Source organism: Falco peregrinus, chromosome 10 (genome assembly GCF_023634155.1).
Source record: "Falco peregrinus isolate bFalPer1 chromosome 10, bFalPer1.pri, whole genome shotgun sequence".
In the NCBI taxonomy this organism is placed as follows: Eukaryota; Metazoa; Chordata; class Aves; order Falconiformes; family Falconidae; genus Falco; species Falco peregrinus.
The window spans coordinates 25439814-25453178 of NC_073730.1; the positions used below are offsets into that span (position 1 = coordinate 25439814).

The 13365-nt window shown below is 45.6% G+C and overlaps 1 protein-coding gene across 4 annotated transcripts in view; it reads right to left on the reverse strand.

Annotated features, from left to right (window-relative positions):
* Positions 1 to 13365, reverse strand: part of MOB3C (MOB kinase activator 3C) — a 36451-nt gene that overhangs the window by 1703 nt on the left and 21383 nt on the right. For 2 of the 4 annotated variants that reach the window (XM_055814993.1, XM_027788306.2), the window contains one exon: positions 11595 to 13070. In XM_055814993.1, coding sequence (XP_055670968.1) covers positions 13041 to 13070 — 30 coding nt within the window. In that variant the 3' untranslated portion in view covers positions 11595 to 13040. Of the gene's footprint in view, positions 1 to 483; positions 554 to 1902; positions 1990 to 11594; positions 13071 to 13365 lie in introns of those variants that run through there. The other 2 variants (XM_055814994.1, XM_055814995.1) reach the window with 2 other exon arrangements.

Consider the following 13365-nt stretch of genomic DNA (forward strand, 5'->3'; position numbering starts at 1 on the left):
AGAGGAACTTAAAAAAATGTTTCAACATCTTCCCAGTAAAATACAGGGGTACTAACATTTTGAAATGAACACCCAAAAGTCCACAGGAAGCACAAGCAGTGTAATTTCATGAAAGAGCAAAGCTGAGAAAAATTATTAATTCTGCCTTATCACAGGCATCACTAACACCTACACAGTTTAACAGCTGACACCATCCTTCTAAAATCCTTCACTCTGTAGAAAAGGTTATAGCAACCTTTTTCTTTACCTCTATAGTTCTGTGATTCCCTTCCACCACCCTTTTAGAAGGCCAGAGGCACCTTATCTACACAAGCTGCAGAGTCTAACTTCCCACACTCTCAGCTAACCATTTCCCCTGCAATCTAAGCATTGGCGTTCTGAGGTTCCAAGTCAAAATCTCCAGCAACGGGCAAATCTCACTTTGCAGGATAGTATATAAAGTTATTTCAAATAGATTCCTCCCACCCCAATTTATTACTTCACCTTGATTACTACTGGAGAAGCAGTGAGAACTTTAATGGACAGGAGAGCGCACAGCATTCCTTTCCCTCTCCTGTTGGGAGAAAATAGCATATTTTAGCATACATGCTGTAGACATGAGATCTTCTGCTGAGGTCTGCCTATGTTTACAATGACACACATTTCTTTAAAAGCATTAGTTATCATTCAGAACATCAGCAACAGAATTGCTATCATCCCCACTGGAAAAACAAAGGCAAACAAGACAAACTTACTTACCTCACCATAAATGAACCAGTAATAACAACAAGTGAGACTGAAGGTGACTTAAAAAAATAGAGTCATCTCTTTAATTTTTTGTTCTAGGACAACATGCCTCAGACAGCCACATGGATGAGAGGACATAAAAGGGTGTATTTCATGGGGCTAACAACTAAGTGTTAACAGTAAGCCTTGTCAGGAATAACATGACATACACACTGGTTATTGCACTAAAAACCATCTGCCCTCCTTCCACATAAAGAAGTACAGCCAAACAAGACATTTCAAGCTACTGACCACTGGCAGAAAATTCATTTTTAAGAGTTTCCATCACAGTGCAGCAGGAACTTAGCTGCAAAATTATTTCAAACTCCAGATCACACATATTCTAAATGAGAGAAGTCCTTGCAACAGTACTTTGACTCAGCTACTCAAAGCTCCTCTAATCCCTAGAGCACTTCTAAATTAAGGAGATATACAAGCCAAGTAAATTGAGGGCCATCTACTAAACAGCAAGCTGCTTACTCTCGTTTATGTCTGACGGCATCAATTCTCAGAAGACTGTCCCTGCATCACCAATTAGCACCTCTAACCCCACTCAACTCCCTTACTAGTTTTCAAGTCTAAACCAAAGAGAAAAACTTCTTAGAAGACAACTTTTAATTTCATACAGATGCAAGATAAGCATTTCCTGCTCTTGCTCCACACCCCACAAATGACCAGGTAATGACATTTGTCACTGGAAAAAAAAGCTACACAACATACTCCCATATTAGCAAGCTGCTTTTTATGGAAAGGTTAATCAAACTAAACGTGTTTTTAAAGTCTGAAACAAGAGTGATTTTTTTTCTTCATTTCCACCCCCTCTGTACTTTCAACTCTAAAGTTAACAGTCATTAAACTCCATTGTCCTTTCACATCTGACATCACATAAAATTTGCACCAGTGTTTTAACATTTGTTACTAGGAAGGTACTGGAAAGTGAGAGGAAATTCCTCGTAACAGTAAGTATCTTTTTTGAAAGCATTCAGGAGTACTGATACAGCATACATATTATGAAATAATGTCATAGAATCGTTTAGGTTGGAAAAGACCTTTAAGATCATCGTCAAGAAACTTTCAAGTGTCCAAGTCACCTAAATCCACATTACCTGGAAGGCTGCCAAGAGCAAAAGCAATTACCTTTAGAACAGCAGTGGGAGATGATCAGCTCCATGAGGATATTTTGCCTTGCTTCCATCCAGCACCTGGAAGGCATGAAGAGGAGCTCTGTTTTGAAAAAAAAAAAAAAGAAAAAAACCGCCAAACTGTAGTTCTTCAAAGTTATCAGGCTATAAGCCAATTTTTCCAAGCTAATCATGGGGCGTAAGTTTGTATGACAGCCTTTTATAAACAGTAAACTCACAAGCGGGGAAAAAAGAAATCTAGAGAGTGGTTTACTTTTAGACAAATCTGACACTTCACAAACTAACGGCAGCGGTGTCATAGTTTTTGGCCACCACAGGCACTGCTGCAGCCAGCGGCCGAGCCGCCACCTTGCGCTGGCTTCTCCCCCTGGGCTGCCTCAGAAGGTCACCCGGGTCAGGCTAACGGACAGGGCAGAGGCGAAGCAGACATTAAACCTCGACAGACTTTCAGTGGTCCCAAGGGTTCACAGGTCTCATCGGGTTTTCGACAGATGTAAAAAAAGAACCAAAAGATGCATGATCAAATCCAGGAGCAGGCTGATTCGCCTTGGCCCGCTCTTTTTCCACTCCAGCAATACCCTTAACAGAAAGCTGCCTCACAGGAGTTCACAGACTTACCACACTTTATTAAAAACCGCGCTACGTGTGCGATACGGCAGCTCAAGCCTTCGGGGAATGAACGACCCCCTGCACAGGGAACTCCCACGTCCTCCGGAGCGGGCCCCGAGCCCCGACGGTGCCGGCCGGCGGGCTGCAGGCATCTTACCGACCCCCAGCTATCCCCAGCCACCGGCACCACCCCACAGCCGGGGCTGTCGCCGCTCAGGTGCTTCTTCCTCCGCAAGCCCCGCGCCTGACAGGAGTCCCGGCAAGCCCCGGTGACAAGCCCCGCGCTCGCAGCCGGGGGAGCCCTGCGGCTCTTGCAGGCACGGAGCGCTCCCCCTCAGGGCTGCCCTCCCGCAGCTCCCCTCAAGACGCCGGGCAGCCGAGCCTCGCCGCCGCGCCCCACCCCCCCCCCCCGCCCTCACCTCCATGGCGGCCGCCGGCGTCCCTCGGTGGGGGCGGCACCGCGCCGCCGGCCGCCCGCCCCGCGCTCCGGTGTGCGGAGGGGCGGGGCCGCCCCGCCCCTTGAGCGCGCCCGCGCCTGGCGCGCATGCGGTGAGCCCGCCCCCGGGTCGCGGCGCACAGGGCGCGCAGGCGCAGTGCGGGTGGGTGGGGCGCGCAGAGGCGCGGGGCGGCTGCGGGGGCTCTCCCCCGAGGCGGCGGGGAAGCGGACGTTAGGGGGGCAGCGGGGCCCGGGCACTGCTCCTCCAGCTAGGCTGGCAGTTTAGTCTTCTTCCCAGAAGAGGGATATGCACCTGGCCGTGTCCCCGGTAGTGGCAGCAGGACACAGGGCCCCTCAGGGTGGGAGGGCTGTGTGGGGACCCTCTTGTGGTGGCCTGAGGTGGAGCAGCAGGTGGCTGCCATCTTGTACTGCAGCCCCCTATCCCTCTGCAGGGTTGCCAAGAAGCGCTTGTGGAAGAATGACAATAATTAACAAACAAAATGCAGCACATGCAGTTCAGATAATACCTCAGCAGTCGAGACCCTAATGAGTTAAAAAATCCAGTAAGACTTTTAACACCTGCACCAAGTACTGTCTCTCACAAAACGTAGAGCACAGGAGGGGTGATGAGGATAACTTTTGAGAAGCCTTTTTATTCAGGATAATTCTTTTTGTCTCAGCTTTACAAGTTGATACTGCACTGTCTGTAATACCAGCAGTCTAGTAGATCCGTTGGAAGATCGTTTCCTTGCCTGCTTTCTCTGCTGCCTGCACTCCCTGCAAGTGTTTTGCATGAGCCAGTGATTTTTCACAGGTTTCCATTTGGCCTCGGGATCAACTTAGTGCTGATGTACCTCAGCAGCTGCTCAGGTGACAAGGGGAAAGTGTCCCCTGCCTTTGTCCCTCAGAGCAGGGTGCTAATGGCAGTGGGGTTTGGCGACATTCAGTAAGCCGGGTGCGCCTTCAAGCAGGCCAGACTAAGAGCAGAAAGAAAAAAATAGTAACAACCAAGAAGCTGGGTATAAGCCTATGGAGGCACAGCATGAAAACCCTACTGTGGGATGAAACACCTAAAGGACTCTGAGAAGGCAGTGCTGTACACCTGACCTGCTGCTTCTCCTCCGTGGTGAATCTGTATCCCAGCCTTGCTTGCTCCTACCCACTTTGGGATAAATCACAGTCCTTCTACATTAGGATGCATTTTCTCATTTTTCCCACGGTGTCTTGAATAATTTAGGTAGCAGCCTTATTTCCTGCAGCTACTTCCTTACCTCTGCAGAACAGCTGCCCCTTTTTTATCTGGCAGTGAAAGATAAGTCTCCTTCTTTGTGGCCACTGCAGCTACAGATGAGGGGCAGCAGTGTAAGAGCAGTGGGGCAAAGACAAACACGCTACTTACATATTTTTTAAAATCCTTTAAAATTATTACTGCCAAATAAGGCTTTAAATTTTGCCAGCTTTAATTGGTTGTATTGCCTGTAAATATATTTGACTGGGAAAAAAAATCAGGTTTTCTTCTCAGCAGAGGCACAAGGCACACACTATCCCCAAGAGCTGCAAGAGACAAATTCACTAATAGCAGAAATCTTACTTTGGAGATTGCAGATGAGTCCTTTCTTTTAGTTTTACAAAAAGCAGCTCTGACCTAATTCTTGGGTGTTAAAAAGGCTCGGGAAGAGACACTTATCAGTGCTATTTTGCATCGTAAGGCTGAGCAGGAAGGTGAATTCATTTGCAGAGAAGTATCCCTGCAAAGAAATAGTTCTTTTCCATATCAACTCAGATTGACATTTGATAAGGTTATTCTCAGTCTCGGTGACGTTTCGGTTCTCCACTTATTTTAGTAGGCTAAATGAAAAGATGTAAACTTGGTAAATTTGGAGTTTGTACAAAAAAAAAATAATACAGTAAATTGAAATCAAGTCCAACAAGAACTCCTGTGAGCTACTACTCCCTACCTCATTTGTGATATAGTATCTTCTCCATAAGGATTTCAAACATCACTGGAGATACTAGCTTTGCTAGGAAGTGGGACATGTTCATGCCTAGAGACTGCAAGCTTTGCTGCACTCTGTGTGTGTGCGCAGCTTGCACTGTATGGCTACAGATACCAGATAGACAATGGGAAACTTTGAAGCGGAATCTGAATATGTCTGGAAAAATCAAAGCAAATTGCAAGTTATCAAGTTAGCAGGACTTTTAGCAGTCATTATATAGATGTTCTAACTCATTTTATTTTGCATTTGTGAGGATTTGGGCATTTGCACACACTGTTACCACATCTCAACTGGGAGATGGTAACTGCCACATGGTAAAGCGCCTGTAGGACTGTGGATGGCAAAGAGATATATAGCTCTTCCCACCCCCTGAGCACCAGAAACCATGTCCAAGTTTCCATGGAGGGAGAACAACCTCTTTTAGTTATACTGGCCCAAAACTTTTAACTCTTCTGCCACATACAGGGTCAATAACTTGTTGATAACAGTGTTTTTCACCCAAAGCTGTTTAATTCTGCCAGTGTTGGCTATTGTTAAAATGGCTCAAGAGAAACACCAAAGTCAGTTTAGTTAGTGAATTACAGCTTGAACCCATGAGCATTCCAGGACTGTATGGTTTCAGTCTGGACATGCAGCTTGGTACTCACAATACTAAAAGCCACAGTCTCAGCAAATATAAAGCAAGTTAAGACATATGCTACCTGCTCTTGCTGTCTTCTCTGCCAAGGGGCCAGGAAGATGCATCACAGTTTGAGAGCTACCAATTCCTCACCTGGGTTCAAAGGAAACAGCCCAGAAGCAGAGCAGTGCCTGAGACAGCTGAAGCCTGCAGGTCCCAGTACAGGATGAGGTTACTGAACATCAATGGTATCTTTGTGGTATCCTCTCCCAGGATGAAAGTGTGCTTTGTTCTTTCAGCCAGGCTGGCATGGAAGAGCATGTCCTATAAACAGCAGAAGTATTGAAGCCTGCTTTCCTAGGGATGCACTTATGTGTGCATGTTAGTGCAGCACTCCGATGTCTAACAAGGTGCAAGCCCAGGTAAAGTTTCTCCACAGCGAAGCCATTCACAGCAGCTCTTCCCCATGTGAATGGTGGCCTATCCAGATGGAGGATTCTTCTGTTTCCCTCTTCCCTCAGGGAGAGCTTTAGTAGTCTTTGCTCTCCCCTAGCTGCCCACCTATTTCCACACCACATTGAAATTTTTTATCCTTGAAGGTTCAGGTCTTAGGTCTGAACATCTGTCCCACTTGAACGGAAGTAAGAGGTGGTCTGCAAGAATAGCTCAGATCCATGCAAGCACCTTTCAGACTCTCAACATCTAGGACTGTATCAAGTTCAAGGGAGATCATCTTAAATTTTTGCAGCATATTTTCAAATTGAATTCATTATGGTTTTTAATTCCCATCCATTGCTTTTTGTTACACCTTTCTCCCATAGGTTAAAAGGCTCTTACACAACACAGCATCTTCTGCCTGTGAAAGTAGGCATCCACTCTCAAAGCAAGATGTATGTACTTGAATCCTTGTTTTTCTGTCCCTTTTGTGGCTTGCAAGATAACCCAGCTGCACAACCCACATAGCCAGAGGACAAAGCTTAAGTTTCAATATAGCCTGTTACAAAGCATGAGAAAAAAGAAAAAATATTTTTATTTTCATTTGTTGTTTTTAATAGAATAAGCATGGCATTTCTAGGAAATGGTTATGCTAATATTTCAGGGTGAAGTCCCATGAAAAGTGAAGAAGGAACCACCTCCTCAAACAGTATAACTGGTTTATTAACCACAGTAAAGAGAGTAGTTCTTCCACACGACTTTTCCTTTCATTTTTTAATAGCTTTTCAAGTACCTGTCCGCTTTTTACCCATGCAGCACACAGCAGAGAAGATAAGGAGCCATCTATGCTGGCTGTTAGGCAAATAAGAAGTAATTACCAGAGCTAGTTTTGATTTAGCAGCATTACATTGGATCACAGTACTTTGGCCTATGTTTTACTACTAAAATGATTTCGAGCCTCGACTAGAATTATTCCTCTCTTATCTCTCCACAGCCAAGCACCTAAATCTATATTTAAGCACCTGCAATCTAGTCTGATTTTCAGGACACGGAGCATGTACTGTTCCCTGTGCTGTTCAAGGAATTTGTACAGGCTCAGTTTCTCTGAAAATTATACTTTTCATTTAGGTGATTAAACCCAGAGACAGGCTTATGCAATCACATGTGCCAAGATCAAGCTTCTGTGTCATTCTTTTGTTGTGAATGTCCCTTCTCCACCCCTCAAAAAATAAAAGAGAAAGTGCTGTTTCTTTCAGGAAACCTTATGATTCATGTGTAGTGTTATGGGTAGCGTGAGATATCTCTACCCCTAGAGACCATGTTTCAGTGTCACATCTGGCACAGTGGTTCACAGCAGGGGACATGGAAAAGTTCTCAAAATGGACATCGAAAATGCCCATACAGATGTGAACGCCAGGGTGAAACCTGCTTGTTCTGGAGCCAGGCCCATGAGGAGCACTCACACCCTCACACAGTGCCACCCAGCTGCCCACTGGGACAGAGATTCTGAAGTGACTCTGTTGAATGAAAGCCCAAGTAACACGTGACCTGGAAAATGTGTAGTCTGCTGGAGACCAACAAATCAAACCTACTAGAAACAAGCAGAAAAATGCTTGTGTCCACTGTACAAGCTGATCATCAGAGGCTTTTACTGCATCCCCCATCTACCCAAAACAGCTGTTCAGCAGCAGTGACTCTACCAGCCTAGATTGCTTTTCGTCCTCAACAGTTCCTCGCTTTTCTGCCAGAGTCAGCAGGACCCATTACAGATGCTTCCAGTCCATTTCCTATGGTGTCCTGCTTAGAAGAGCAAGGGGAAATGCAGACTGCGTGCTATCCCAAATGCTAAGCCCCTGGACAGCCACTGGAGGCACATGGGGCTGTGTCCAAGTAGTCTGACTTAAGTATTACAACTTGGTATTGATTATTTAGCTTGTGTCTGTGCCATCATTGTCAATATGACATGGACAAGAGGGGTGAGATCTGGTGATGTTACATGTGGTGTTTTGATGATCTATTCTTATTAAAATGAACAGGGCTAAGATGTCTCATGCCCTTGGGTTCCTCAGGCTATTACCCAGATGAGTAGCAGCCTCTTTGCTAAAGTTCTGTATGTCGCAGTTTCATCCTATGATACTCCGCATGCTACATCTATCTGTGCTGTCTAGAGGTTTAGACAGTATTTGTACATGGTCAAAACAAAAGTCTTGGGGCCAAAGTTGAGCAAAACTCTCAGAAAGTTCATTTGACAAGCAGGGGTTGATATCCTCATCCTACCCAACTGGGTTTGAGATGTGAGAGGTGTTGCTGTACAAGTGATTTCCACCAGAGAGGGAGGCTTCTCAGTCTTCTGTTACATGCTTATGCAGAAGAGGCTTTTTTAATCCTCCTATTGTTATGCACTGGCTACAAGATAGTATAATATTAGAATATTTGTGAGTTTGAATGACTTTGGAAGTCATAGTACAAAAAGGGTGTCTTGGGAAGGAAACTGTTGTAACTGCTAGAAACAGAAGTGGGAAGATGATTTTCCTTCTAAGTGGCGACATTTTCAAATGCAGCATCCCAGTTTCATTTCACTGCATTCCTGTTCTGCTTAGGTATTTATTTTTGCATCAGAGAGCAGTAATATAGAGCAGATTGCAAAGTCAAGCAAGAAGGACTTAGACAAGATGCTGGGGCTCCTGCTTCCAGCACAGAGAAGACATTAGCTGTGTTCCTAACAAGGCCAGTTATGGGTTAGAGAAGCAATCCAAGGACTAAAAGAAAACAAATCCTCAGAAATGAGCACAGTCACCAAAACAGCAGAACATTTTGCCACAGTATTAGAAATAAAGGCCTTCCATAACATTACCTCCACCTATATGTAGCTATAAAAACCAGCACATCCACTCAGCTAGTTTAGGCTGGGACTGAGACCTTGTGTACATCTCAACCCTTATTCCTCCCAGTGCACGTAAGTGTGGTGAATACTTGCACTACTGGAAGACTGCAAGATGAGTAAGACCCAAGGGAGGGAGACCATGAGTGTGGTGCTGTCCTGGCCTCCAGCCCAGGACACCTACAGCAAGTTGCCCCGAGACCGCCAGCTCTTACCTATGCTCACCTGACAGCCACATGAATGGATGGCAAAATGCTTACCTCACTCTGTCATCAGGGCATAGCCCAAAGCAATTGATGACTTGCCCAGTGGATATAAAATATTAAATGACAAAGAAGACATCTGTTCCAGAGTGTCAAATCCCAGGTGGTACAGCTTCATTAAAGTTAATAATAAAATAGCTGCTGGAGGATTACGCAAATGATGGTGAAGCTTCTCCTTCTAACACAGGCTGAAGAATCATACAAGTTGATAAATCCTGAAAATATGGATCCGCTTCCTGCCCTTCATGATTATTGTTCTCAGCAGGAGGATGTACAATGCATACCACCACTTGCTGGGTATGGAGTATGTACCCCAGCAGCCAGCACATGGACCCAGCTGTTCTGCAAGAGAAGCCCTACAGGCCAGGGTTCCTGCAAAGTCCCAAACTTCTTTCAAGTTTTCCACCAAAACACATGATTTGGGAGAACAAGTGCCAGATACTTTTAAGAAGCAGCAGTCACGGAACTGTTGTATTCACTTAGGATCCAATGGCTATAATCTCAACACTGCTATCCCAGTTATCCGTGTTGCTGCCAAGGAACCTGTGGCTGACCCCAGTGGTGACCCAGCCTGGATGGGGGAAAGCCTGGGTGAGCTCAGACATTGAAAAAGGTTGGAGACCCTGGGGCTTTCTGGCCAGCATTGAGCAACTACACAGGTAGTGAGTCCTGCCCTATGGGTGTCAGTAGCAGATGTCACCACCTGGTATTTCAAAGCATCAGAGTAAGGTGCCTTACTGGAGCTGAATGGATTGTGTTGCACTGAGACCTTCAAGGAATTTGTGGGCAGACCATGCTTTTGTTTCCCCCACAGCCACCTCTCCAGAAAGAGACCCTGTCATGTAAGAGTCCGCATTTGCTGTTGCTGTTTTCTACATCCATGCAGACACGCAGTAGTCGCACACACACTGCTGGCATTTCAGCTCTGACTCAGGGTCTCTTTTCAGCAGGGAGCTGAATGCCACACTCCTGATTAGAGGTTTTCTCGACACTTATGAGTCATTTGTCCTGCCCTGACCTTCGTGAGGGAATCTGGCTGACTGGGCTGCATTAGCAAAGCCATCAGCTTCTAGAAAGTAAAAGCTGCACGCATCCAAGGAAAAAACTCTTGCTTCTAGTTGTGAAACTCTCTGCTAGAATCAGCATTTAAGCCTACCACCATTAAAGTAATCAAGGAGTGGATCTGGTACTATTAACCCATCTCACCCCTTTCTGATCCCAAGTGGATTCATGGTCGTCGCCCAATACGAACAGATTTGTAACCCTTGGACACAACAGCATCACCTTGGCTCAGTTTTCTCTCCTCCCAAGTCTTCTCTTAGATTTTACAAGCTTTCACCAAGAGACGAGGAATATCTCAGACCAGATCATGTCATGGTTATCGGTGAGCATTCAGCCAGGACTGTCCAGCCTTAGCATGTGCAGGCTTAAACCCAGGAGCCGCCACTCAGACCAGCGAACCCCAACCACCACCTCGCAGCCCAGCCCAGCCCTACTGGGCTGCCAATGGGGCTGCTGCCAGGGCAGGTCAGCCTTGACCCCTGCCTATGCCCAGCCAAGGGCAGTACGCTTCACTGGCCAAGCCCAAACCCTCTCCATATCCCATCCTTGTGGCACTGGGATAGGAGACATTATGCTCCACAAAGCCCTTTTTTCACCCATCCAAGGCTATTCCTAAATTCTTCAATGTCTGCAGACATTGCATAGCACAGTGTCTCTCCCATGCCAGCCTCTATCTGATGTGGTGACTGGCACCACAGCCTTTTATTTGGTCTCAAAGGACATGGTGGCTGCAGAGAAGGAAAATAAAATCCTGGCAATAGTACATCTCCCCTTCATCAGGAGAACCCAGGGGTTTTGCGAAGAGGCAAATGAGTCCCAGGCACCTGGCAGCCATCTGAGCAGATGAGTCATTTGGGAAACTTGGGTTAACAAGAGCTACATGCATATGTAATGCATCCCAGGGTTTCTGCCTGCTTTCAGATTGTGCAGGGATGTTTGTGGAAGCTCTGGGGATGCTGAAGACTCATAGGCACCCTTGAGCCTCCTGAAGGGAGAGGTTTGACTTTTTCATTGTTTGCTGACAACACCAAGCTGTGTGACTCACTACTGTGCATCGCCAGGAAAATGCCTTCAGGTGAGATGCTGGTGAAAAGTCTGCAAGGGGAGGATGAAGAGCAGCAACATTAGCCTGTGTAAAGCTGCTTTCTGAGATACAAGCTGAGGTCTCAACATGGTATTGATATCCGTCAGTGCTGCAACCCTTGGGAAATCTTACTCTTCAAGTTATCCTGGGTTCTTTTTCAGGATGCTTGTCTTACTACAGGTGAATCAGGGGAGAATGAAATACACCAGCTTTATTAATGTTTCTTTAATGAGTAACAGAACAAAAATGTTGGGACTTTTACTAATTATTTTACACAGAAAATATTGGAATGATGTATCAGGTGTCTATTTTGCTCTGTTTTATTTCCATGTAAAAATATACATCTGGTACACAAGATTAAAAAAAAATAGATTTTCACAACAAAATAAGCACTTTGAGCACTAAAAAAATCACTTGTGCACTTTAATGTTGGCCTGAATATTTACATTTTCTAGCCACATCCCCTCCCTACCCCAAAAATGTGCAAGCCCCAGATTATAAATATCAGCTGTGTCTGGTATACAAAACTTTCCCAGAAAAAGGTCAGGAAACACAAGCATAACAATGCTGTGGCTCAGACAATTTGATTTTAACTCCCTAAAACCAGTAAAAACAAAAAAAAGACTTCAACTTTTGCCAAAAGAAAAATGGCACAGGGAACACAATACAAGTTATCAGGCATTGCAAGCAGAAAGGGAAGAAATTTTGAGATGTGATACCTTTCAGGAGAATAATGGCACAGACCAGGTAGCAATAGTATGTTTTCAAAAGGTCAAAAAGGTTTATGAAGGACTGATCTTGCCTTTGTGGAAGAACAGCATAAATTAGATGTCTCTTAAAGCCCTTCTCCACCTAATTTACTCTTTACTATGCTGTAGGGTTGGATAATGGGAAAACAGTTTCTACAGACAGCATCTGCTGACCTTGAACCAAGGCAACATGTCAGGAAATGCTGACATGTTGGTAATGTTGTTTTCTGGCAACAGTTTCTTTCCACCACTTTGAGTCCTTCTCTGGTAGACTGTGCTGATCACACTGAAAAGTGGCCTAGTTCACCTCCGCTGTTCTGGGGCCACCTTGCCGTTAGTCCAGCCAGTGTTGGATGCATCTTAGAGCATCATGAAGTCCCGTCTGCCAAGTGTGAAAAATCCCTTGCAGGGAAAAATGGTCCCTTTGGTAAAGCATGAGCTAGGGCAGAAGGAAAGACATTCATAGCTCATGGTTAAAAACAGTACATCAGCAACTAACCACATGATCAACTGTCACCAGCTTTGCAGAGTTGATCTCGGATGTTATCACAAACCCACTGCGTGTAAGAAAGGTAACAGGCACCATTTGGTAGCCAAGGTCACACCTGCTCACAGGGCAGGAATCACTACTAAAACATTTGGAGATCAGTGTAGCTGAGATCAAAACAAGAGGAAAGGTAGCTGCAGGGGTGATATCAAACATGGGATTGAGTCTTAGAAACCAGAGTGTGCAAAAGTCAACCAGACTTGCCTAGTTCTCCAGTAAGTCAGTGACTTTCTAAGGAGCCATACAACAGAGACTGGGATCTATGAAAAAATCTGTCCAGAGATGCTTGGCAGGCTCAGGATTCAGCCCTGGCCTGAAGAGGCTCTTCTGCAGTGTTTGTAGTTCATGTCGAAATGCCCAGAGCGAGCCCTTGGGAAGAGGCCTCCCACCACAGGGTGTCTTGTCCCATCAGATTCCAAATAAGCCAGCTGAGTTGACCTGCCAAAATGCTTCAGTGGCAAATTCGTTCTGTCATTTCTTTCTGCATTGAAGGGGGAGAGAAAAGAAAGAAACAGTAAGTGCGAAAGACAGGCTTTAGTAGCGTCACTTGTCAGGCAGTTTGGTAGGTGTCCAAAAACAACCTGAGGAAGCAACTGTGGGAGCCTTGGAGAGCATTTCTGTATTTCCCATGCCAGCCCTCCTGGGAACTGCTCTGCCTCAGCAGCTCCTTCCTGGCATCCTCCTCAGTCTCTGTGGCACAAGGTTATTGTGGCCAAGCCCTAGCTTTGAGAGCAGTCCAACAAAGAGCATTGGCTGAGATGTTGAAAGATGCAGGT